Source organism: Oncorhynchus clarkii, chromosome 28, assembly GCF_045791955.1.
Source record: "Oncorhynchus clarkii lewisi isolate Uvic-CL-2024 chromosome 28, UVic_Ocla_1.0, whole genome shotgun sequence".
NCBI lineage: Eukaryota > Metazoa > Chordata > Actinopteri > Salmoniformes > Salmonidae > Oncorhynchus > Oncorhynchus clarkii.
This window is the reverse complement of record NC_092174.1, coordinates 7,340,573-7,366,953: the sequence shown is the minus strand read 5'-3', so window position 1 is coordinate 7,366,953 and position 26,381 is coordinate 7,340,573. Positions and strand designations below refer to the sequence as shown.

At 42.6% G+C, this 26,381-nt stretch overlaps 1 protein-coding gene across 1 annotated transcript in view; it reads right to left on the bottom strand.

The window, feature by feature from the left end:
• Window positions 1-1,196: 1,196 nt before the first annotated feature.
• Window positions 1,197-26,381, bottom strand: part of LOC139387275 (amyloid beta A4 precursor protein-binding family B member 1-interacting protein-like) — a 36,359-nt gene continuing 11,174 nt past the window's right edge. The window contains exons 5-13 of the mRNA XM_071133390.1: window positions 25,838-25,915; window positions 25,420-25,579; window positions 24,062-24,183; window positions 23,615-23,689; window positions 23,308-23,451; window positions 20,694-20,804; window positions 7,050-7,148; window positions 5,480-5,600; window positions 1,197-2,242 (exon numbers count right to left, since the gene is read on the bottom strand). Coding sequence (XP_070989491.1) covers window positions 2,154-2,242; window positions 5,480-5,600; window positions 7,050-7,148; window positions 20,694-20,804; window positions 23,308-23,451; window positions 23,615-23,689; window positions 24,062-24,183; window positions 25,420-25,579; window positions 25,838-25,915 — 999 coding nt within the window. The 3' untranslated portion in view covers window positions 1,197-2,153. The remainder of the gene's footprint in view (window positions 2,243-5,479; window positions 5,601-7,049; window positions 7,149-20,693; window positions 20,805-23,307; window positions 23,452-23,614; window positions 23,690-24,061; window positions 24,184-25,419; window positions 25,580-25,837; window positions 25,916-26,381) is intronic.

Genomic DNA, 26,381 nt, shown 5'->3' with positions numbered 1-26,381 from the left:
GACTAACTCATTTTTAGCCCTTTTGTCTATCTATGTAGTGTGTTGTGTTATTGTTTTTTGTCTTCCCAGTCAAATCCTGTCCTGCACTGGTCAAGCCTCTGAACACCTCAACTCATGCCTCATACCCTCATTCAATCACTTCTGTGATCCCGCTCAGCCCTCTCATTCCCCATAATATTGTACTATAAATGTCTTTATAAAATGTTTTAGGTTAAAGTAATTAGTCTTTGCCGATTTTTGAAACACACTTTGTCGTCTCCGTGCGTTACGCGCCTATACCGTGGGTCTCCCATCCTCCTCAAAATGTTTGTCACCAGCCTCCATAGACCCTAAAATCAACGCAGAAAGTGCAAACGCTATTGGATGCGTGAGCACACGCTCTCCACATGGGTGTGCCAGCAAAGCCCACAGTCAATGTGGACCCCCAGGTACTTGTATGAGTTTACCTGCTTAACCAGTTGCATCTCTAGGGGCGCTATTTCATTTTTGTATAAAAAACGTTCCCGTTTTAAGCGCGATATTTTGTCACGAAAAGATGCTCAACTATGCATATTAAAACACTCTGAAGTTTCAGAATCTGCAAAGATATTGTCTGTAAGTGCCCCAGAACTCATTCTACAGGCGAAACCAAGATGATACGTCAAACAGGAAATGAGCAGAATTTCTGAAGCTCTGTTTTCTAATGTCTCCTTATATGGCTGTGAATGCGACAGGAATAAGCTTAGACCTTCTGCCGTTTCCCCAAGATGTCGGCAGCATTGTGACGTATTTGTAGGCATATCATTGGAAGATTGACCATAAGAGACTACATTTTCCAAGTGTCCGCCTGGTGTCCTGCGTCGAAACTGGTGCGCAAAGCCATGTGCAAGTATTTTTCCATTTGATTGAGGGGAGAAACCATGCTTCCACGAACGATATATCATTGAAGAGATATGTGAAAAACACCTTGAGGATTGATTCTAAACAACGTTTGCCATGTTTTCAGTCGATATTATGGAGTTAATTTGGAAAAAAGTTTGCGTTTTGAGGACTGAATTTTCTGGTTTTTTTGGTAGCCAAATGTGATGTATAAAACGGAGCTATTTCTAATACACAAAGAATCTTTTTGGAAAAACTGAGCATCTGCTATCTAACTGAGAGTATCCTCATTGAAAACATCAGAAGTTCTTCAAAGGTAAATGATTTTATTTGAAGGCTTTTATGTTTTTGTTGAAATGTTGCGTGCTGGATGCTAACGCTAATGCTAACGCTAAATGCTACGCTAGCTAGCTACTTTTACACAAATGATTGTTTTCCTATGGTTGAGAAGCATATTTTGAAAATCTGAGATGACAGTGTTGTTTACAAAAGGCTAAGCTTGAGAGATGGCATATTTATTTCATTTCATTTGCGATTTTCATGAATAGTTAACGTTGCGTTATGGTAATGAGCTTGAGTCTGTATTCCTGATACCGGATCCGGGATGGGGAGATCAGAGAGGTTAATGTTCTTTCCGTGTACCACCATGGGGATGTAGTCTCCAAAGGACTTAGAGTCGAGGATCATCTCCTCAGTTTTTTTTCACTTTCAGTTGTAGGTGATGTTCATCACACCATCTGACGAATCCTTCAATCGCCGCCCTGTAGCCGTTGGTGTCAGAGCCTTTGTTTAAGAGTCCGAGGACAGCGGTTTTGTCCGAGAACTGAACTACGTAGTTGTTGCGGTGCTTGCAGAGCAGATGCAGAGGTTTGTGTACAATGTGAAGAGGATAGGCGACCTTGAGGATAAGGTGCCTCTTCTTGAACTGCACTGTTGGTTAACGGCTTGTAAGTAAGCATTTCACGGTAAGGTCTACACTTGTTGTATTCAGCGAATCATTTTGAATAAGATTAGTATTGTGGTGGCAGAATCATGTTATGGGTATGCTTGTTGCTGGAAGGGGCTGGGGAGTTTGTTAGGATCAAAATAAATATGAAAAGAGCAAAGGACAGGTAAAAAGTTAGATACACCAGAATGGCTTTCTAAGAGGTGTTGAGTGTTCCTAAATAGTCTAGTAGTCTCAGTTCTGACCTAAATCTGATTGAAAATATTATTGTCCATCTGCCTGTCTTTAGGTAGGTTGAGAATGTCCTATGGTAGTCATGGTTGTGCATTGAGGGGGTAGAGCTCCTTCCCTAGACCCCAGAGCCCCAACCAGGAGGGGGTGGGGGAATAAAGTCTGGGGGAGGTTCAGGGAGGTCCTCCTGAGGGGTGTGTCCATTTGCTGAGGGAAAGAAAACAGTATTATTTAGATTATGTTTTGGGGTTGACCATATTATATTCCATTTGTGTGTGGGTTTTGCTTAACTATCCTTGTGGGTACCAGAAATCCTCAGGATAAAGGATAGTAAAAACAAGGAAAATTCAGACAGGAGGAAAATTGCTATTTTAGGTTTAGGGATTAGAATTAGGGTTAGGGGTTATGGTAAGGTTTAGGGAAAATAGGATTTTGAAAGGGAATACATTTTTAGTCCCCATAAGGATGTGCGTACAGTTGATGTCAGAAGTTTACGTACACTTATGTTGGAGTCATTAAAACTCATTTTTCAACCACTTCACAAATGTCTTGTTAACAAACTATAGTTTTTAGCAAGTCAGTTAGGACATCCAGTGGGTCAGAAGTTTAAATACACTAAATTGACTGTGCCTTTTAAACAGCTTGGAAAATTGCAGAAAAGTATGTCATGGCTTTAGAAGCTTCTGATAGGCTAATTAACACCATTTGAGTCAATTGGAGGTGTACCTGTGGATGTATTTCAAGGCCTACCTTCAAACTCAGTGCCTCTTTGCTTGACATCATGGGAAAAAGAAATCAGCCAAGACCTCAGAAAAAAATTGTAGACCTCCACAAGTCTGGTTCATCCTTGGGAGCAATTTCCAAACGCCTGAAGGTACCATGTTCATCTGTACAAACAATAGTACAGATGAATAGCAGGTGTATACACCATGGGACCACACAGCTGTCATACTGCTCAAGAAGGAGACGTGTTCTGTCTCATAGAGATGAACGTACTTTAGTGCGAAAAGTGCAAACCAATCCCAGAACAACAGCAAAGGACCTTGTGAAGATGCTGGAGGAAATGGGTACAAAAGTATCTATATCCACAGTAAAACAAGTCCTAAATCGACAACCTGAAAGGCCGCTCATCAAGGAAGAAGCCACTGCTCCAAAACCGCCATAAAAAAGCCAGACTACAGTTTGCAACTGCACATGGTTACAAAGATCGTACTTTTTGGAGAAATGTCCTCTGGTCAAAATGACCATCGTTATGTTTGGAGGAAAAAGGGGGAGGTTTGCAAGCTGAAGAACACCATCCCAACCGGGAAGCATGGGGGGTGGCAGCATAATGTTGTGGGGATGCTTTGCTGCAGGAGATGCTGGTGCACTTCACAAAATAGATGGAATCATGAGGAAAGAAAATGATGCGGATATATTGAAGCAACATCTGAAGCAACATCAGTCAGGAAGTTAAAGCTTGGTTGCAAAAGGAATGGGCCAAAATTCACCCAACTTACAGTGCCTTGCGAAAGTATTCGGCCCCCTTGAACTTTGCGACCTTTTGCCACATTTCAGGCTTCAAACATAAAGATATAAAACTGTATTTTTTTGTGAAGAATCAACAACAAGTGAGACACAATCATGAAGTGGAACGACATTTATTTGATATTTCAAACTTTTTTAACAAATCAAAAACTGAAAAATTGGGTGTGCAAAATTATTCAGCCCCCCTCAAGTTAATACTTTGTAGCGCCACCTTTTGCTGCGATTACAGCTGTAAGTCGCTTGGGGTATGTCTCTATCAGTTTTGCACATCGAGAGACTGACATTTTTTCACATTCCTTCTTGCAAAACAGCTCGAGCTCAGTGAGGTTGGATGGAGAGCATTTGTGAACAGCAGTTTTCAGTTCTTTCCACAGATTCTCGATTGGATTCAGGTCTGGACTTTGACTTGGCCATTCTAACACCTGGATATGTTTATTTTTGAACCATTCCATTGTAGATTTTGCTTTATGTTTTGGATCATTGTCTTGTTGGAAGACATCTCTGTCCCAGTGTCAGGTCTTTTGCAGACTCCATCAGGTTTTCTTCCAGAATGGTCCTGTATTTGGCTCCATCCATCTTCCCATCAATTTTAGCCATCTTCCCTGTCCCTGCTGAAGAAAAGCAGGCCCAAACCATGATGCTGCCACCACCATGTTTGACAGTGGGGATGGTGTGTTCAGCTGTGTTGCTTTTACGCCAAACATAACGTTTTGCATTGTTGCCAAAAAGTTCAATTTTGGTTTCATCTGACCAGAGCACCTTCTTCCACATGTTTGGTGTGTCTCCCAGGTGGCTTGTGGCAAACTTTAAACAACACTTTTTATGGATATCTTTAAGAAATGGCTTTCTTCTTGCCACTCTTCCATAATGGCCAGATTTGTGCAATATACGACTGATTGTTGTCCTATGGACAGAGTCTCCCACCTCAGCTGTAGATCTCTGCAGTTCATCCAGAGTGATCATGGGCCTCTTGGCTGCATCTCTGATCAGTCTTCTCCTTGTATGAGCTGAAAGTTTAGAGGGACGGCCAGGTCTTGGTAGATTTGCAGTGGTCTGATACTCCTTCCATTTCAATATTATCGCTTGCACAGTGCTCCTTGGGATGTTTAAAGCTTGGGAAATCTTTTTGTATCCAAATCCGGCTTTAAACTTCTTCACAACAGTATCTCGGACCTGCCTGGTGTGTTCCTTGTTCTTCATGATGCTCTCTGCGCTTTTAACGGACCTCTGAGACTATCACAGTGCAGGTGCATTTATACGGAGACTTGATTACACACAGGTGGATTGTATGTATCATCATTAGTCATTTAGGTCAACATTGGATCATTCAGAGATCCTCACTGAACTTCTGGAGAGAGTTTGCTGCACTGAAAGTAAAGGGGCTGAATAATTTTGCACGCCCAATTTTTCAGTTTTTGATATGTTAAAAAAGTTTGAAATATCCAATAAATGTCGTTCCACTTCATGATTGTGTCCCACTTGTTGTTGATTCTTCACAAAAAAAATACAGTTTTATATCTTTATGTTTGAAGCCTGAAATGTGGCAAAAGGTCGCAAAGTTCAAGGGGGCCGAATACTTTCGCAAGGCACTGTATGTGGGAAGCTTGTGGAAGGCCACCCAAAACGTTTGACCCAAGTTAAACAATTTAAAGGCAGTGCTACCTAACACTCAATTGGTATATGTTAACTTCTGACCCACTGGGAATGCGAAAGAAGTAAAAGCTGAAGTAAATGTTTCTCTCTACTATTATTCTGACATTTCACATTCTTAAAATAAAGTGGTGAACCTAACTAACCTCAGACATATCATTTGTACTAGGATTAAATGTCAGGAATTGTGAAAAATTGAGTTTAAATGTATTTGGCTAAGGTGTACGTAAACGTCCGACTTCAACTGTGTGTGTGTAATTGTGTCACCTCTGTGCACAGTAGGTGTGGAAGGGCTGGAGGCAGGCAGACTAGTCAGGTGCAGAGTGGAGCTGATGGTTGATGCTCTCCTCACTGCCATCTGGTAGTTCTTGTACAGGGTGGCCCCATACTAAACAAAGATAGATACAATAGGTACACACAACATGCAGTGGGAAAGTATTTGCCACCTTTTGAATTTTCTCTACTTTTGCATATTTTTGATACTGAATGTTATCAGATATTCAACCAAAACATAATATTAGATAAATGGAACCAGATGAAACCAAAAATTTAACTTTTTGGCAACAATGCAAAACGTTATGTTTGGCGTAAAAGCAACACAGCTCATCACCCTGAACACACCATCCCTACTGTCAAACATGGTGGTGGCAGCATCATGGTTTGGGCCTGCTTTTCTTCAGCAGGGACAGGGAAGATGGTTAAAATTGATGGGAAGATGGATGGAGCCAAATACAGGACCATTCTGGAAGAAAACCTGATGGAGTCTACAAAAGACCTGAGACTGGGACGGAGATTTGTCTTCCAACAAGACAATGATCCAAAACATAAAGCAAACTCTACAATGGAATGGTTCAAAAATAAACATGGCCATTCTAACACCTGGATAAGTCAAAGTCCAGACCTGAATCCAATTGAGAATCTGTGGAAAGAACTGAAAACTGCTGTTCACAAATGCTCTCCATCCAACCTCACTGAGCTCGAGCTGTTTTGCAAGGAGGAATGGGAAAAAATGTCAGTCTCTCGATGTGCAAAACTGATAGAGACATACCCCAAGCGACTTACAGCTGTAATCGCAGCAAATGGTGGCGCTACAAAGTACTAACTTAAGGGGGCTGAATAATTTTGCACGCCCAATTTTTCAGTTTTTGATTTGTTAAAAAAGTTTGAAATATCCAATAAATGTCGTTCCACTTCATGATTGTGTCCCACTTGTTGTTGATTCTTCACAAAAAAATGGACACAGCACCGACTAACCTCAACTGCCACCTCCATCCAGCAACTGCCAGCCCAGATCCCACCCCTTCCCCAACACAAAGAAGCAGACACATTGTGGACTGACTGACCAACGGACTGATTCTCTCTATTTTTTAAATGAATGATTATTGAATTTTAACTTGTGACATTTTACCTGTAAAGAAATTTACAAAAAATGTAATACAAAAATGACCCAGTCCTACCTACCTACAGATTGTGGAAATCTGCTCTTTTAGCATGTCAAATATGATAAAACAAAAACACTATAGTAAATACTACAGCATTCTCCGCAAAAACACAACAGTAAATACTTCAGTATACTACAATCTGCAAAAATACTACATGAATTACTATAGTATTATACTACCGTTTTCTTTTAAATGAGTATTTATGCTATAGTTTACTGTAAATACTACAGTATATAGTATTTATACCATAGTATACTATAGTATTTTTTTCATGTGGGAGTTGCTAGGACCATGCTGGAAAGAATAATGTTAAAGGAATATAACTAATAACTGAGACAGCACAGTACAGCTCAGGTTGGCAAGATAGTGGGAAAAGACTATTAATAAAGCCTGACCTTGGCTACTCTGATGGAGTTGACCCAGAGGGAGAGAGTGTGCTCATCATCACAACACAGGAATCTGATGTATTGGGACTCCTTCTGGATCTGAGGATGCTGAAGGGAAAAGAACAGAACAAATGGTATTGATGGTATTCTCTGCTCTTAGAGCAACATCTCCTGTGCATGCAATGTCTGTCACAAAATACTGTATTGATGCTTGATTCACTTCTCCGTCTTTGTTCAAGTGGTCCAGTATTTTTGTTGTAGTTCATCAAAGAGACAACAGGGGGCAGCCAATGCTCACTTGAGTCAAGCCATTAGAGGAGCACTTTTTGTATTGCACTACCATGTTTCATGTTTGATTAGTCGTACGTACAGGATACACATGGTATACACTGTCCAACGAAATGTTTACATCCATGTGGGTTGCACTACCATGTTCTCAAACCCTCTCGCATTAAGAACCTTTTTCATTAATGTTAAGAATGCCTGAACATTCTCATACACATAATAAATGGTGAGTAAAAAATAAAGGCCCTAATTATGAACCATAACTTTGTTGCCTGTTTGAAATCAAATTTGAAGATTACTGTTTTTTTACTAACTTTTTGGCTTTACACTTAGAAACAAAGGAGCTATCTAGAACCTAGAAGGGTTCTTTGGCTGTCCCCATAGGAGAACCCTTTGGATAATATTTTCTGGTTCCCGGTAGAACCCTTTAGGCTTCCATGTAGGCCCCTTTCCACAGAGAGTTCTACGTGGAACCAAAAAGGGTTCTTTCTATGGGGACAGCTGAAGAATCCTTTTGGAGTTTAGGGACACTGGTGAGGAATATTTTTTTTTCTCCAAAATGGACAGAAAAACAATTCTGGTCATATGTTGTTGTTACGAACCATACAGTTATAATATACGCTAAATATACGCTAAGTTAACTTCTTTAATGTACCTTTAAAAACAGATCATTGTCAGACATGGTTCTGCAAGTAACTGACATAAATATTAAGCAACCAATATTGAAAAGCCACAAAAGTACCTGTCAAACATGGGAAATCCACACTGTCCATATACTTAAGAATTAACATAAATATAAAATATTTCAAACGTGGTCTAAGGGCAATTCGTATTATTCTGTACATAAATCTGTGGCACTCATTTTAGTATGATATATTAAGTCACTTTAGGTTACATAATGAATGTAATAGCGGTCGTACAATATCAAATGAATTATAGGACGTATAGTATCATGTCTCACCCGGCAATACAATTACGTAATTACTTGTTACTTTAATTTATTATCCGTATATTTTTAAACTGCATTGTTGGTTAGGGGCTCGTAAATAAGCATTTCATTTTAAGGTCTACACCTGTTTTATTCGGCACTAATTGTGACTAATACAATTTGATTTGATTTGAATAGCATACGAATTGGATAATGTAACTTATCATACATACATCTTGAATCAGCAGGTATAGTATTATACCTCTTTCTCTGAGACCAGGTTGCTTGTTGCACTGTAACAACAGAGGAGAAATATGGGGAGCATTTACATTGGCGGTTAGAGGAACTAACGATAAAGGTTAGGTTAATTTATGGAAAAAGGTTAGGGGAACTAAAACGACAAAGCTTAGGTGAATTTACGTAGCAGGTTCGGCAAAGGAGACTGGTAAGGGGAGGACGGCTCAGAATAATGGTTGGCATGGTGAATGGAATGGTACCAAACACAAGGAAACTGTGTTTTATACTATTCCATTAATTCCGTTCGAGCCATTACTATAAGCCGTCCCCTGATTTAAAGTGCCACCAGCCACCACTGGTGAATGGGGTTAAGTTTAGAATAAGACCAAGTGGGGATTTTTTGTATGGATGTCTATGAGAGAGTGTCATATTTGGTCCACAACATTTATTATAAATGAAGCTTATTTGATCCAATAGAACTTTCGTAATGTTTAGGTTTTTACAAATGGAAAGATAAGTTGACGCTTGTGACAACTTTGAGAAAAATATTTTATATCGGAGTTGTGTCTGTTGCTCACACACGTATCTGCCCTCTCATTAGCTAGAATGTTCCCACCTGACCTCACCTCCTCCCGCCAGCCTTTCTCCTTTGTGGACATTCATCTCCTAGCAACCAATTCCATGAGCAGCAGCACTTAAGAAAAAAGGTCCTCCTTAAATTGCTATTTTTTTTTCATCTAGAAGAATTGGAAGATACTTTTCTTTTGTGGAAATAGCTTGGAGCGATTTTGAGAGATTTATCAACTTGGTTTTTGCTGGACTCCCCTGCTGAATCATCAGGCAACACAAGGAAGGAATCGGATAGGAGGACCATTAACCCAACAAGGACAACAACAAGAATTAGGACATAGATAAGCAAACAAAACCAACAGAGGGAGAAAGGATTTCTGAGTTATTTCTGAAGGATAGTTCAGGCCTTGATAGTGAAACAAGCATTCAGACGAACAAACAAGCAAAATAGCACGTTGAAAGGAGGTAGAAACATTCCAAACATTGAGAGAGTATCTTCATTTATGTGTAATGTGTTGTTTCATTGAAAAACACATTCAATATCTTTATTTGTACTATTAATAAAACGTGCATTGTTTTAAAAGTGCATTTATCATTAGGTGCATTTTTTAAATAAGCACTTTCATCAAGTAAGCACTTCACAACATTCTAGAGCAGAGTGGATTGTTAAAACAGGTCACCATGGAGATGAATATGGATGCATTCTCTAAGCATTGTTTCAGAGACCTTGCCATCACGTATCCTGAAAATGTTACAAGTGAGTCAGGAAAAAAGACATTCAAAAAGAAATTGCTAAGAGAAGAGAATCCCCAGAGACTCTGAGGGCAGACTTCATCCTAAATGTGAACACGGATGATCCTAATGCCTGCACACAGCTCTCCATAAGGCCTTAAAATGTCAGAAAACAGAACAATGAGGCAACTGTACATTGATTCCACCCCCAAATGTAACATTCATATTCATAATAACGGCACTGTGATGGATCAAGGTTCGGAGGCCAGTCTGGATCAATTTCTTTAGTTCAGTGTGCAATGAAAAATGTTGAGGAGGACAACCAGGCTCTCAGGATGGAAGTGCGCAGTCTTAGAGAGGAACTGTCCAGCACAGACAACACCAGCCACACGCACGACCTCCAGAAGGAGTTACAGTACATGACCTAAGGCAGGAATTTCTCAGCCACCACCATCCATCTACAAAGAGTCACACAACTACGCAGGACCAGGCCAACAGCTGAATCAGAACCCACCTACCAACCCAGCTGACCCTCTCCATGCCCATCTCACGCCCTGTAATTACTCCCATCACTCCTGCCATCCTCCATAGACTTGACGAAAAACCAGACATTATATTAATGATGGACTCAAATGGAAAGTTTATACAGAGAATCAACTTTTCCCAAATAAAAAGGTGTCAAAGTTATGGTGCCCCACAACAGAGAGAGATACTGGGGGAAAAACAACCGTGTGCCATCACAGCAGAAAGATTTGTGACCTGTTGCCACCAGAAAAGGGCAACCAGTGAAGAACAAACACCATTGTGTTGTTCTTGTTGTTGTACTTTTTTTTGTATATATACAGCCTTGTACCATTTGAACATCGTTACAACGCTGTATATATACATATACGACATTTGTAATGTCTTTATTCTTTTGGAACTTCTGTGAGTGTAATGTTTACTGTTCCTTTTTATTGTTTATTTCACTTTGTATATGATCTACTTCATTTGCTTTGGCAATGTTAACGTATGTTTCCCATGCCAATAAAGTCCCTTGAATTGAAATTGAGTTGAATTGAGAGCTATGGAGCTCATGACTCTGGCCCAGCTTGCTCACCAAGCCATATCATCATTCACACCTGGGGACCAATGACCTGCGTGCCCAACAGGAGAGGGTGGCCACATAACTAAGGGGACGGATAGACAGGGCCTCCACCATCTTTCCCCTTGCAAAGATAGTAATATTTACCCTGCTCCAGAGGAGAGACTTCCAATAATGCCACCATCCAGGGGGTAGATGCCAGTCTCTCTCGGGACTGTGTGCAATGGCCCACTATTCCACCCTCAGCCTGCACTGTCTTCATGACAATGTACAGCTGTACAAAGAGACAGTCTTAAAGGATGTTGCTCTGCGTGGCCAGTCCACCTTACCCACCAACTCCCTGAGACAAACAAGACACTCCTTTAGACCTGAATCCGGTGGCGCCTTATAGAGACAGAAGAACAGCCAGCAACACTGCCCCCCACACCACCATACACCACTTCTCTCCTAAGAACTGCATGCAGATAGACTGAGCTATGCCCAAGCCGCAAACAGTCAGAGGCCCCATGCACAGTTCGGAGCATCGGTGGTCACACTGCCCACCCTCTTCAATTCCCACTACAACATCCTTCTCATACTACCAGACCAGGTCCGCCTCAGCACAGCTCAACCAGACCCGGCCAATCACAGCACAGATCCACCAGACCCGGCCCATCACAGCAAAGGTCTACCAGACCCGGCCCATCACAGCACAGGTCTACTAGACTCGGCCCATCACAGCACAGATCCACCAGACCCGGCCCATCACTGCACAGCTCTACCAGACCCGGCCAATCACAGCACAGATCCACCAGACCCGGCCCATCACAGCACCGGTCTACCAGACCCGGCCCATCACAGCACAGGTCTACCAGACCCGGCCCATCACAGCACAGGTCTACCAGACTCGGCCAATCACAGCACAGATCCACCAGACCCGGCCCATCACAGCACCGGTCTACCAGACCCGGCCCATCACAGCACAGGTCTACCAGACTCGGCCAATCACAGCACAGATCCACCAGACCCGGCCCATCACAACACAGCTCTTCCAGACCCGGCCAATCACAGCACAGCTCTACCATACTCGGCCAATCACAGCACAGATCCACCAGACCCGGCCCATCACAGCACAGGTCTACCAGACCCAGCCAATCACAGCACCGATCCACCAGACCCGGCCCATCACAGCACAGGTCTACCAAACCCGGCCCATCACATCACAGGTCTACCAGACCCGGCCCATCACAGCACAGGTCTACCAGACCCGGCCCATCACAGCACAGATCCGCCAGACCCGGCCAATCACAGCACAGATCCACCGGACCCGGCCAATCACAGCACAGCTCTACCAGACCCGGCCCATCACACAACAGCACAGCTCTACTAGACCAAGCCCAACCTCAACTGCCCAGCTCTACACAGCACCAACCACTACCCTAGGATGTGGCAAAACACTGTTGAGGGTAGTGCACAGATGGTGATACAGTCCACACCATGTATCATTCACATCATCAGCCCTCATGTGCTGATAGTTTTGAGCTTTGCCAGTCACACTGCCCTCCACACCACCCTCAATTTCCCCTACAACCTCCCTCCCAGGCTAGTTTTGGTTACCCTCCCTACTCCCATCCCCAGGGCAGGCCTGGGACAACTTCTTCCCCCCATGGCAACCCCAACCCTGCAACAGGAGCCACACCAAAGCCTCCTGTGCACACCCATAATGGAGCATTGGTGGGAGCTTCATCAGGGTGGACTGAGCTCTGCGAACACTGCTCTCCCAGTTCTCACTCCAGCCCCTGCATCCAGTGACTTGAGGGATGTCTGTCAAATGCTCAGTCTACTCTGCTCTCATGTGGTTGGCCAGGGACCTTGGCAAAGTCTCAGCTCACTCAACAAATAGCTGCAGATGACCCTATGCCTGTCAGCTCTTATGGAAATGAGCTGAATACCCCCCAGACTTTAAATCTAGTAGGGGGCTTGGGCTAATGCACCTAAATGTGCGAAGTAGGATGAAAAAATGGACACAGTTGATATTTGGGAACAGGACTCTTGTCCGTCCTGACATTCTGGTTCTCTCGGAAACATGGTTAAATGGCTCTGTATCTGATGAAGACATTGAAGTAAATTATTATAATGTATTTAGGTGTGACAGATTACAGAAAGGGGAGGAGTGGCCATATATGTCAAATCTAATTTCATGGAGTGCCAATCTTTAGATATTTCTGTTCCCAAGAAAATTGAGCTCCTGGTTGTAGATGTGTCCATAAACTAGAATACACATTTGTTTGTTAATGGGATTTATCGCCTCCCCCTGCTGCCATGGCGGACGTTATTGGTGGTATAGCTGAGTGTTTAACACTTATTTTTTTTGTCCTCGGAGTTGGTCATTTGAGGGGATTTGAGTCTGGGTTGCTATCCCCGGCCACAGATCAATTTAAGAGTATATGCATTGATTTCAATCGGACAAATGCACACGACTAAATGCGAGAAACCCTGTTAACTCCTTGATTGATTTAATTCTCACTAATAACCCCCACAAATATTTGTCTCGTGGAGTATTTGCATATGATCTCAGTGATCATTGTCCCACATAGTATAGTACAGAAAAATACTAATCCTTGTTTAATTGAGATTACCAAGTTTAAAAAGTTCTCAAGTGTTTTTACGTTACACGTTCTATTTGTTCTATGTTTGATTTAGCCACTCTCCTGTATTACTGACCCTGAGTTGGCTCTAGAACATTTCTTCCCTGCCTAAGCAAGTTCTGTCTGACTCTGGCATCATAACTGAGAGGAATGGAAGTTCTCATTTACAATTGAGACCTGACCAAGATGAAGTAAAGCAGTTTGACACATACAACAAAACAGAGTTACACATGGAATAAACAAACATACAGTCAATAATACAGTAGAAAAATAAGTATATATACAATGTGAGCAAATGAGGTGAGATAAGGGAGGTAAAGGCAAAAAAAAGGCCATGGTTGCGAAGTAAATACAAAATAGCAAGTAAAACACTGGAATGGTAGATTTGTAGTGGAAGAATGTGCAAAGTAGAAATATAAATAATGGGGTGCAATGGAGCAAAATAAATAAATAAATCCAGTAGGGGAAGAGGTACTTCTTTGGGCTAAATTATAGATGGGCTATGTACAGGTGCAGTAATCTGTGAGCTGCTCTGACAGCTGGTGCTTAAAGCTAGTGAGGGAGATAAGTGTTTCCAGTTTCAGAGATTTTTGTAGTTCGTTCCAGTCAGTGGCAGCAGAAAACTGGAAGGAGAGGCGGCCAAAGGAGGAATTGGCTTTGGGGGTGACCAGAGAGATATCAACTGACCTGAGCCCTAGGACCATGCCCCAGGACTACCTGACATGATGACTCCTTGCTGTCCCCAGTCCACCTGACCGTGCTGCTGCTCCAGTTTCAACTGTTCTGCCTTATTATTATTCGACCATGCTGGTCATTTATGAACATTTGAACATCTTGGCCATGTTCTGTTATAATCTCCACCCGGCACAGCCAGAAGAGGACTGGCCACCCCACATAGCCTGGTTCCTCTCTAGGTTTCTTCCTAGGTTTTGGCCTTTCTAGGGAGTTTTTCCTAGCCACCGTGCTTCTACACTTGCATTGCTTGCTGTTTGGGGTTTTAGGCTGGGTTTCTGTACAGCACTTTGAGATATCAGCTGATGTACGAAGGGCTATATAAATACATTTGATGTGATTTGATATACCTGCTGGAGCGCGTGCTACAGGCGGGTGTTGCTATGGTGACCAGTGAGCTGAGATAAGGGGGACTTTACCTAGCAGGGTCTTGTATATGACCTGGAGCCAGTGGATTTGGCGACGAGTATGAAGCGAGGGCCAGCCAAAGAGAGCGTACAGGTCGCAGTGGTGGGTAGTATATGGGGCTTTGGTGACAAAACGGATGGCACTGTGATAGACTGCATCCAATTTATTGAGTAAGGTATTGGAGGCTATTTTGTAGATGACATCGCCGAAGTTGAGGATCGGTAGGATGGTCAGTTTTACGAGGGTATGTTTGGCAGCATGAGTGAAGGATGCTTTGTTGCGAAATAGGAAGCCAATTCTAGATTTAACTTTGGATTGGAGATGTTTGATGTGAGTCTGGAAGGAGAGTTTACAGTCTAACCAGACACCTAGGTATTTGTAGTTGTCCACATATTCTAAGTCAGAACCGTCCAGAGTAGTGATGTTGGACGGGCGGGCAGGTGCAGGCAGCGATCGGTTGAAGAGCATGCATTTAGTTTTACTTGTATTTAAGAGCAATTGGAGGCCACGGAAGGAGAGTTGTATGGCTATGAAGCTCGTCTGGAGGGTTGTTAACACAGTGTCCAAAGAAGGGCCAGAAGTATACAGAATGGTGTCGTCTGCGTAGAGGTGGATCAGAGACTCACCAGCAGCGAGAGCGACATCATTGATGTATACAGAGAAGAGAGTCGGCCCAAGAATTGAACCCTGAGGCACCCCCATAGAGACTGCCAGAGGCCCGGACAACAGGCCCTCCGAATTGACACACTGAACTCTATCAGAGAAGTAGTTGGTGAACCAGACGAGGCAATCAGTTGAGAAACCAAGGCTATCGAGTCTGCCGATGAGGATGTGGTGATTGACAGAGTCGAAAGCCTTGGCCAGGTCAATGAATACGGCTGCACAGTATTGTTTCTTATCGATGGCGGTTAAGATATCGTTTAGGACCTTGAGCGTGGCTGAGGTGCACCCATGACCAGCTCTGAAACCAGATTGCATAGCGGAGAAGGTACGGTGGGATTCGAAATGGTCGGTAATCTGTTTGTTGACTTGGCTTTCGAAGACCTTAGAAAGGCAGGGTAGGATAGATATAGGTCTGTAGCAGTTTGGGTCAAGAGTGTCCCCCCCTTTGAAGAGGGGGATAACCGCAGCTGCTTTCCAATCTCTGGGAATCTGAGACGACACGAAAGAGAGGTTGAACAGGCTAGTAATAGGGGTTGCAACAATTTCGGCAGATAATTTTAGAAAGAAAGGGTCCAGGTTGTCTAGCTCAGCTGATTTGTAGGGGTCCAGATTTTGCAGCTCTTTCAGAACATCAGCTGACTAGATTTTGGGTGAAGGAGAAATGGGGAAGGCTTGGGCGAGTTGCTGTGGTGGGTGCAGTGCTGTTTACCGGGGTAGGGGTAGCAAGGTGGAAAGAATGGCCAGCCGTAGAAAAATGCTTATTGAAATTCTCAATTATAGTGGATTTATCGGTGGTGACAGAGTTTCCTATCCTCAGTGCAGTGGGCAGCTGGGAGGAGGTTTTCTTATTCTCCATGGACTTTACAGTGTCCCAGAACTTTTTTGAGTTTGTGTTGCAGGAAGCAAATTTCTGCTTGAAAAAGCTAGCCTTGGCTTTTCTAACTGCCTGTGTATATTGGTTTCTAACTTCCCTGAAAAGTTACATATCACGGGGGCTGTTCGATGCTAATGCAGAACGCCATAGGATGTTTTTGTGTTAGTTAAGGGCAGTCAGGTCTGGAGATAACCAAGGGCTATATCTGTTCCTGGTTCTAAATTTCTTGAATGGGGCATGCTTATTTAAGATGGTGAGGAAGGCATTTTAAAAAATAGCAGCACGAGCTTTGAAGATAAATGGGGGGCAATCAGTTCACATATGGTGTCCAGAGCACAGCTGGGGGCAGAGGGTGGTCTATAGCAGGCGGCAACGGTGAGAGACTTGTTTTTAGAGAGGTGGATTTTTAAAAGAAGAAGTTTGTTGTTTGGGTACAGACCTGGATAGTAGGACAGAACTCTGCAGGCTATCTCTGCAGTAGATTGCAACACCGCCCCCTTTGGCCGTTCTATCTTGTCTGAAAATGTAGTAGTTAGGGATGGAGATTTCAGAGTTTTTGGTGGTCTTCCTAAGCCAGGATTCAGACACGGCTAGGAGATCCGGGTTGGCAGAGTGTGCTAAAGCAGTGAATAAAACAAACTTAGGGAGGAAGCTTCTAATGTTAACATGCATGAAACCAAGGCTGTTACGGTTAGAGAAGTCATCAAAAGAGAGCGCCTGGTGAATAGGAGTGGAGCTAGGCACTGCAGGGTCTGGATTCACCTCTACATCACCAGAGGAACAGAGGAGGAGTAGGATAGGGGTACGGCTAAAAGCTATGAGAATTGGTCGTCTAGGACGTCCGGAACAGAGAGTAAAAGTCTGGGGGCGATAAAATAGCTTCAAGGTATAATGTACAGACAAAGGTATGGTAGGATGTGAATAGAGTGGAGGTAAACCTAGGCATTGAGTGATTATGAGAGAGATATTGTATCTAGAAACATCATTGAAACCAGGTGATGTCATCGCATGTGTGGGTGGTGGAACTGAAAGGTTGGATAAGGTATAATGAGCAGGGTTAGAGGCTCTACAGTGAGATAAGCCAATAAACACTAACCAGAACAGCAATGGACAAGGCATATTGACATTAAGGAGAGGCATGCTTAGCCGAGTGATCATAAGGGTCCAGTGAGTAGTGAGGTTGGATGGGGTCACGACGATTCAGACAGCTAGCAAGCATGGGTAGCAAGCTGGCAGAGGATGGAGGTCTGTTTTTAGCCACCTCGTGCGTTTCTGTCTGTAGATTAGTGAGGTTCCGTGTGGTAGAGGGAACCAATCCAATTGTCAAAATAGATATAGCTATAGTGGCCCAAGAAAATTGTCCGATAGACCTATTCAGATAGCAGCCAATAAGACAGCTAACGATTAGCGGGCCGCAGATGGGCGTTCAGGTTACGTTGCGACGGAGGGGCCAGTTGGATAACTCCCTCGGGCAGATAACGTCGGTAGTCCAGTCGTGAAGGCCTGGTGGGGTTCCGCATCGGCAGTAAAACGGGTCCGGATAGGTGATTGTAGCCCAGGAGTGGCTGATGGAACTCTTCAGCTGGCTAGCCCCGGAATAATTAATGTTTGCTCCCGGACCGACGTTAGCCAATAGTCACTCGGTTAGCAGCTAGCTAGCTGCAAGATCCAGGTGTAAATGTCCAGAGCTTGCGGTAGACATCCGGGGATATGGAGAGAAAATAGGTCCAGTATACTCTGGTCTGAGTTGCGTTGTACAAAGCCACCCTTTGCCTTGATGTCACCTGTGCACACTCTTGGCATTCTCTCAACCAGCTTCATGAGGTAGTCACCTGGAATGCATTTCAATTAACAGGTGTGCCTTGTTAAAAGTTAATTTGTGGAATTTCTTTCCTTCTTAATGCGTTTGTGCCAATCAGTTGTTGTGACAAGGTAAGGGTGGTATACAAAAGATTTGGTAGTTGGTAATGACCAAGTCCATATTATGGCAAGAACAGCTCAAATAAGCAAAGAGAAATGACAGTCCATCATTACTTTAAGACATGAAAGACAGTCAATCCGGAAAATGTCAAGAACTTTGAACGTTTCTTCAAGCGCTTCAAGTCGCAAAAACCATCAAGCGCCATGATGAAACTGGCTCTCATGAGGATGAGGACCGCCACAGGAAAGCAAGACCCAGAGTTACCTCTGCTGCAGAGGATAAGTTCATTAGAGTTATCTGCACTGCAGATTGCAGCCCAAACAAATGCTTTACAGAGTTCAAGTAACAGACACATCTCAACATCAACTGTTCAGAAGAGACTACGTGAATCAGGCCTTCATGGTCGAATTGCTGCAAGGAAACCACTACTAAAGGACACTAATAAAAATAAGAGACTTGTTTGGACCAAGAAATCTGTCCTTTGGTCTGATGACTCCAAATGTTTGATTTTTGTTTCCAACCGCAGTGTCTTTGTGAGACGCAGAGTAGGTGAATGGATGATCTCCGCATGTGTGGTTCTCACCGTGAAGCATTGAGGAGGTGGTGTGATGGTGTGGTAGTGCTTTGCTGATGACACTGTCAGTGATTTATTTAGAATTCAAGGCACACTTAACCAGCACAGCTACCGCAGCATTCTGCAACAATACGCCATCCCATCTGGTTTGCGCTTAGTGAGACTATCATTTGTTTTTCAACAGGACAATGACCCAACACACCTCCAGACTGTGTAAGGGCAATTTGACCAAGTAGGAGAGTGATGGAGTGCTGCATCAGATGACCTGGCTTCCACAATCACCTGACCTCAACCCAATTGAGATGGTTTGGGATGAGTTGGACCGCAGTGTGAAGGAAAAGCAGCCAACAAGTACTCAGCATATGTGGGAACTCCTTCAAGACTGTTGGAAAAGCATTCCAGGTGAAGTTGGTAGAGAGAATGCCAAGAATGTGCAAAGCTATCATCAAGGCAAAAGGTGGCTACTGAAGAATCTAAAATATATTTTGATTTGTTTAACTTCTTTGTGATAGGGGGCAATATTTTCACGACCGGATGAAAAGCGTGCCCAGAGTAAACTGCCTGCTACTCAGGCCCAGAAGCTAGGATATGCATATAATTAATTAGTAGATTTGGATAGAAAACACTGAAGTTTCGAAAACTGTTTGAATGATGTCTGTGAGAATAACAGAACTCATATGGCAAGTGAAATCCTGAGAAAAATCCAACCAGGAAGTGGGAAATCTGAGGTCTGTAGTTTTTCAAGTGATTGCCTATCCAATATCCAGTGTAAATGGGCTCAGATTGCACTACTAAAGGCTTCCACTACTAAAATGAATTTTTGCGAACTTCATGAACCTACATTTATTTCCTTGCTGGTGTGACCTTACCATGAGAACCACCACTATCATAAACTTAACTAATTTCTTGAAAATGTTAGGTGTAACTGTAGAGAGAACATGGGGGCAGATCTGGGTTCACAAACTATGTCAAATTTTTCCAAATATTTTAGCTGGGGTTGATTAAGCTTGCCTGGCACCAAGGAACCAATAGAATAATAGCAAAAAGGGAAATCCTGCTCTTCTGGCACTCCAAGCAGGCTAAAGCAAACACTCAAAGTATTAGAAAGATTTCAAATAGCATTTGAATCGAGTTCTGGAGAGCACATAGGGGCTGAGCGGTAAATTGTAGTTGTTGTAGTAAAGACCAACATACACAGCTTAACCAAGTTGCAAGGTTCTAAATACCCGACACCAAACATTATTTTGAAGGGAAACCACAACCCAGCATGTCAGAGCTGCTTTACACTTCAACCAACTAACACCTCACTTCCCCCTGCTTTCGTTCTGTCTGAGCAAGTCCTATTCTGGGTATGGAAAATATTCCTTATAAAAATGCCTCCTCCTTGAAGACTGACATTAGGTCGTTTAAGTTGACCCCTGTCTGTCTCTCTGTCTGTCTTGTATCCTCAGTCTCTCTCGTTCCACATAACAGCTGGTTTTGTGTGATCCTTTAGAGATCACCGTGGGAAACATGTGGGTCTGTCTGTGTGTGGTGGTGCATTGCCAATATGTTAAAGTAGTTGCAGTGCACAACTTCCTGTCGAACACATCTAGCCTATATTTAAACATGCAAATATTCAGAATTAAGTTATCAGCTTATTTTCTTCCTTGCTGGCCCTCAAAACTTTGCATTTGTAAATGTTGCAAATGTACAGTATTGAGGTGGAAATAGATTTTTCCCATAACATCTGACTATCAGTCTTCAAATAGTTTTCAACAAATCGATTTGCCAAATGGGCCAAACATGGACACTAACTTTCCACCCAGTTAGTCTAAACCCTGAACCTAATTTAAACCCCCAAAAGTGCCAAAGGACCATTGCACTGTGAATTTTTTCAGCCTGTCATAGGATGTGTGTGTGTGTGTGTTACCCGGTCTGTTACCTCAGCGAGTCGATTGGAGAAGAGCAGAAGACAAATGTCCACTGTGACAAACTGATAACATCTGTTAATCTTTCCTCCAAGATGGATGGCCTACCTTGAGGATGAAGCAGAAATCAGATGGTGCTTTGTATTTCTGTTTGTAATCAGTGGTGGTGTAGATATTGACTTTGTCAAGCTGAATGAAGCACGCCAGGTCCCTGGATGTCTGTTAAAGAAGAAAAATATAAGAACACCTGAATAAGTAGACTTTAGGTTATATCGTCTCTGTCTGATGAAAACACCTTATCTCTAAAATTCAGACTTTTCAGGAAATTGTGAAAATTACCATATTTTCCCATTAACGAACATACAATTATGAAATTCAGAAACTATTTTGAATACATTTTCTTGGTCCTAAAGTCATTAAATATTCAGAGTACATTGAGGGTTGTTACTGCTTTCAAGAAAAAAAAAAGAAAAAAAATGGTAACAAATGGAGTTCCTAGGTTTTCATCAGACAGCGACGATATGGATCATATCGTTGGAGATCCAGTGAGTAAGGATTTCACAGAGTAGTGTTTTAGTCTCATTCAAGTCCCAACTTGAATGAATGTGTGCACTGTGGACTTCCTGAGCCAATAGTTTTTAAGCGTTTTGCAGACACAACATATACAGTGCATTCGGAAACTATTCAGACCCCTTGAATGTTTCCACATTTTAAAATGGATTACATCGTTTTCCCCCCATGATCAATCTACACACAATGACAAAACAAAAACTGTTTATACATTTTTGAAAATATATATATAAAAAAAAACATTTACATAAGTATTCAGACCCTTTACTCAGTACTTTGCTGAAGCACCTTTTGCAGCGATTACAGTCTCGAGTCTTCTTGGGTGTGATACTACAAGCTTGGCACACCTGTATTTGGGTAGTTTCTCCCATTCTTCTCTGCAGATTCTCTCAAGCTCTGTCAGGTTGGATGGGGAGTATTGCTGCACAGCTATTTTCAGGTCTCTCCAGAGAAGTTCGATCGGGTTCAAGTCCGGGCTCTGGCTGTGCCACTCAAGGACATTCAGAGACTTGTCTCGAAGCCAGTCCTGTGTTGTCTTGGCTATGTGCTTAGGGTTGTTGTCCTGTTGGAAGGCAAACCTTCGTCCCAAGTCTGAGGTCTTGAGCAGGTTTTCATCAAGGATCTCTCTGTACTTCAAATCAAATGTTATTGGTCACATACACATGGTTAGCAGATGTTAGTGCGAGTGTAGCAAAATGCTTGTGCTTCTAGTTCCGAAAGTACAGCAATATCTAACAAATCCACAACCCTTACCTAATACACACAAATCTAAGTAAACGAATGGAATAAGAATATATACATATAAATATGTGGATGAGCAATGACAGAGCGGCATGGTCAAGATGCAATAGATGGTATAAAATACAGTATATACATTTGAGATGAGTAATGCAAGATATGTAACATTATTAAAGTGGCATTATTAAAGTGACTAGGGATCCATTTATTAAAGTGGCCAATGATTTTAACAGTCTGATGGCCTTGTGACAGAAGCTGTTTTTCAGTCTCTCTGTCCGAGCTTTGATGCACCTGTACTGACCTCGCCTTCTGGATGGTAGCGGGGTGAACAGGCAGTGGCTCGGATGGTTGTTGTCCTTGATGATCTTTTTGGGGGTGGCAGGTAGCCTAGTGGTTAGAGCGTTGGACCAGTAACCGAAAGGTTGCAAGATCAAATCCCCGAGCTGACAAGGTAAAAATATGTCATTCTGTTCCTGGACAAGGCAGTTAACCCACTGTTCCTAGGCTGTCATTGTAAATAAGAATTTGTTCTTAACTGACTTGCCTACTTAAACAAGGGTATAATATATATATATTTTTGGCCTTCCTGTGATATTGGGTGCTGTAGGAATCCTGGAGGGCAGGTAGTTTACCCCCAGTGATGCATTGTGCAGACCGCACCACCCTCTGGAGACCCATATGGTTGTGGGCGGTGCAGTTGCCGTACCAGGTGGTGATACAGCTCGACAGGATGCTCTCAATTGTGCATCTGTAAATGTTTGTGAGGGTTTAGGTGACAAGATATATTTCTTCAGCCTCCTGAGGTTGAAGAGGCGGTGTTGCGCCTTCTTCACCACACTGTCTGTGTGGGTGGACCATTTCAGTTTGTCCTTGATGTGTATGCCAAGGAACTTGAAGCTTTCCACCTTCTCCACTGCTGTCCCAACGTTGTGGATAGGGGGTGCTCCCTCTGTTGTTTCCTGAAGTCCATGATCATCTCCTTCTTTTTGATGATGTTAAGTGAGAGGTTTTTTTCCGGACACCACACTCTGAAAAGGGTCTGAATACTTATGTAAATAAGGTATTTCTGTTTTTTATTTTTAATATATTTGTAGACGTTTTTGCCATTTTGTGTGTACATTTATGAGGATAAAAAAAAAAATCAATTTAAATGTAACAAAATGTGGAAAGAGTAAAGGGGTCTGAATACTATACGTTTTTATATTAAACTCAGTTCATAAACTGCCTATACAATATACTGTATGTGCAAGACTACGTATTGAGAAAATGTTTACTCAACTTGCTGTGACGAAGGACATGCAGCCGAAACGCACCTGGGTTCATAATCTTTGTTTCCATTGAACATGCCATACAAATAAAGGCATTTTAATAAATTATATTTAGAGTGCCTTGGTACTCCTTTCACTTCCTGTACCTTTGTCTTTCCTTTAGGCACATAATATATCCCAGACGCCCTGAGCAGGAAGTAGCGACGTTTCCACGATTTCTTCCCGTCCTCTCTCAGATACAGCAGCCCCTCCAGGTCTGGGACGATGAGAGAAGGCCCATCAAAATTTTCCTGGACACAAAAAAAAAAAAAAAAAGTTTGTGGAAATGTTTGAGGGTTTATATAACACTGATTTTCTCAAGAGGTAGGAGAACACCAACAAAATATTGGTACAGCAAATGTGTGTACTGTATAGGCTATAGAGAAGACTACAGGTGTGTTTGTGATATCTCACCTTTAGCAGAAGTTCCTTATGCCTTTCTTTTATCTCATTAATAGATTTTTGGTCTTTCTTCCATAGGTAGAATATCTTGAAGTTGACGTGAAAAAAAAGCGAAAAGACAATGTCAGCACAAGGATATAAATAATGGAACTAAAACAAAGAGCTTGGTTGCTAGTTTGTCTCTACTTAAACCACTTTTTTGTTTGGTAAAACGTTGGCAGAAGTAGAGACATATCATTGGCTTAAATTAGAAAGCACAGTTAACTGCACTATTTTGTGTGAACTCTGGGTCATGTTCATATGGGCACGAAAAGGAAAACGTTTTAAAGAGCTTGCAACAGAAAACAAAACATATTTTATGGGGGGGGGGGGGGGAGTCCAGGTAACTTCTCCCTGTTTCAGTCTATTTTCTTCCGTTTGGTGCTTAATGTTTGGTGCCCAGTTCTCTACTGTACTCACCTGGGGGTCCTTGAAGAAGAGATATTTGTTGGGTCTCAGAAGGAAAATGATTTGGTTTTTACTGTCTCGTGTCCATGCAGAAAGAGGCTCCACTAGATATTCATGGTCTTCAAACCCCCTTTCTGCATTGAGAACAAAAGAGGAGCCTCATTTCTTTATGAAAATGATATACATCAATCATACAATGTCATATCTTAAATCATACCTAAAGTACACTAAATTACCAAAAGTATGTGGACACCTGGTCTTTCGTCCACACCGATATCGACAAACCATTTCTGTATGGGCCTCCCTTTTTTCACAGGGGTATTGCTATGCTAAAACAGGAAAGGGAATGCAGATGTAGAAGCACAGTGGTTAGGAAACACTCCCTAGAAAGGCAGGAACCTAGGAAGAAACCTAGAGAGGAACCAGTCTCTGAGGGGTAGCCAGTCCTCTTCGCCTAGAATTTCATTGCATGCTGTATCATTAAGATTTCCCTTCACTGGAACTAAAGGGCCTAGCCCGAACCATAAAAACACCCCCAGACCATTATTCCTCATCCACCAAACTTTACAGTTTCCACTATGCATTTCGACAAGTAGCGTTCTCCTCTCATCCGCCAAACCCAGATTCGCCCGTCAGACTGCCAGATGGTGAAGCGTGATTCATCATTCCAGAGAACGTGTTTCCACTGCTCCAGAGTCCAGTGGTGGCAAGCTTTATACCACTCCAGCCGACGCTTGGCATTGCGCATGGTGATCTTAGGCTTGTGTGTGGCTGCCCGGCCATGGAAACCCATTTCATGAAGCTGCTGACGAATAGTTATTGTGCTGACGTTGCTTCCAGAGGCAGTTTGTTGCAACCGAGGACAGATGATTTTTACGCGCTACGCACTTCAGCACTCGGCAGTCCCATTTTGTGAGACGTTGTTTCGCCTAGATATTTTCACTTCATGATAACATCACCTCTAGCAGGACAGATATTTGACAAACTGACTTGTTGGAAAGGCGGCATCCTATGACGGTGCCACGTTGAAAGTCACTGAGCTCTTCAGTAAGGCCATTCTACTGCCAATGATTGTCTATGGAAATTGCATGGCTATGTACTCGATTTATACAACTGTCAGCAATGGGTGTGGCTGAAATAGCTGATTCCACTCATTTGAAGGGTGTCCACATACTCTTGTATATATAGTGTACCTTGACTGCACTTGATTGAGCTTGCTTGGTGCAATGGAACCAATGGAAGAGCCCAAAAAGTGCAAACCTGACCCAACTGGCACTTCAGCCGGGCTTCAGCCAGACAGAAGTGCCCAGCTTCAGCCGGATAGAAAACAAATACCACCTGAACCAAGGTCTGGTGTGTATGATTCTCACCCGTCTGCAGCTCGGGGTTGGTCTCACACAGGCTCCAGTCCATGCTGAAGTCACAGTGGGTCTTCTCAAACAGATTATCCAGCACGTCCCTGACCGTCTGTCTCTCGTCCACCATCAGTGTCTTGGAGCTGCCATCACTCATCATCACCTTCACTACTAACTACCAGGAGGTACATACAAATAGCCATTGAAATATAAGTACTTATTGAGTACACTCAATATGACTGCTGGCCCACCCATCACAGAATGTTGACTTAAATGGGGATTGCCATTCTAGTAATAAACAATGATTACTAGAAACATTTGCATATATTTGCATTTTTATCCAACTCAAAGTTCTTTGCATGATATAGGGGTAGCTCAAATCCTCACAATGTGAAGCTGTTATAGCCGGTTTAGTGAAATTAACCCACTATACCTTCTTAACTTTGGCTTCTTTTAGCTTCTCCAGAGCCAGCTTGATTTTGTCAGTTTTGGCTTGTGCTTCGGCCTCTCCCTGGAAAATTTTTAGTATACTGTTTGATTAAAAGAGCAGGAATGTGAAAAAGTGCCACACCCACATGAAAAAATACTAGTTTACTATAGAAAACTACAGTACTTACAGTAGAATTCTATAGTAAACTGTAGTATACTGTAGAATACCATACTACTACACACTGTAGTATCCCTCGATCATGTGTAGTACTTACCATAGAATGCTATAGTATACTGTAAAATACTATAGTAAATACTACAGTATTAACCAAAATAAATACTACAGTAATGTCAGCAAAAACACTAGTTTTTACTATAGTAAATATTACTGTATCTTATTTGCATATACTCCGCTCATTCACAATTCGTGCCACCCATAACTGAGAAACCTACATGCAGAGTATAGAACATACATTGTGTTCCGTACAGTTTATAGAAAAGAGCAGAGGCTCTGAACTATCCGTTCATAGAACTATCCTTTCAGACCT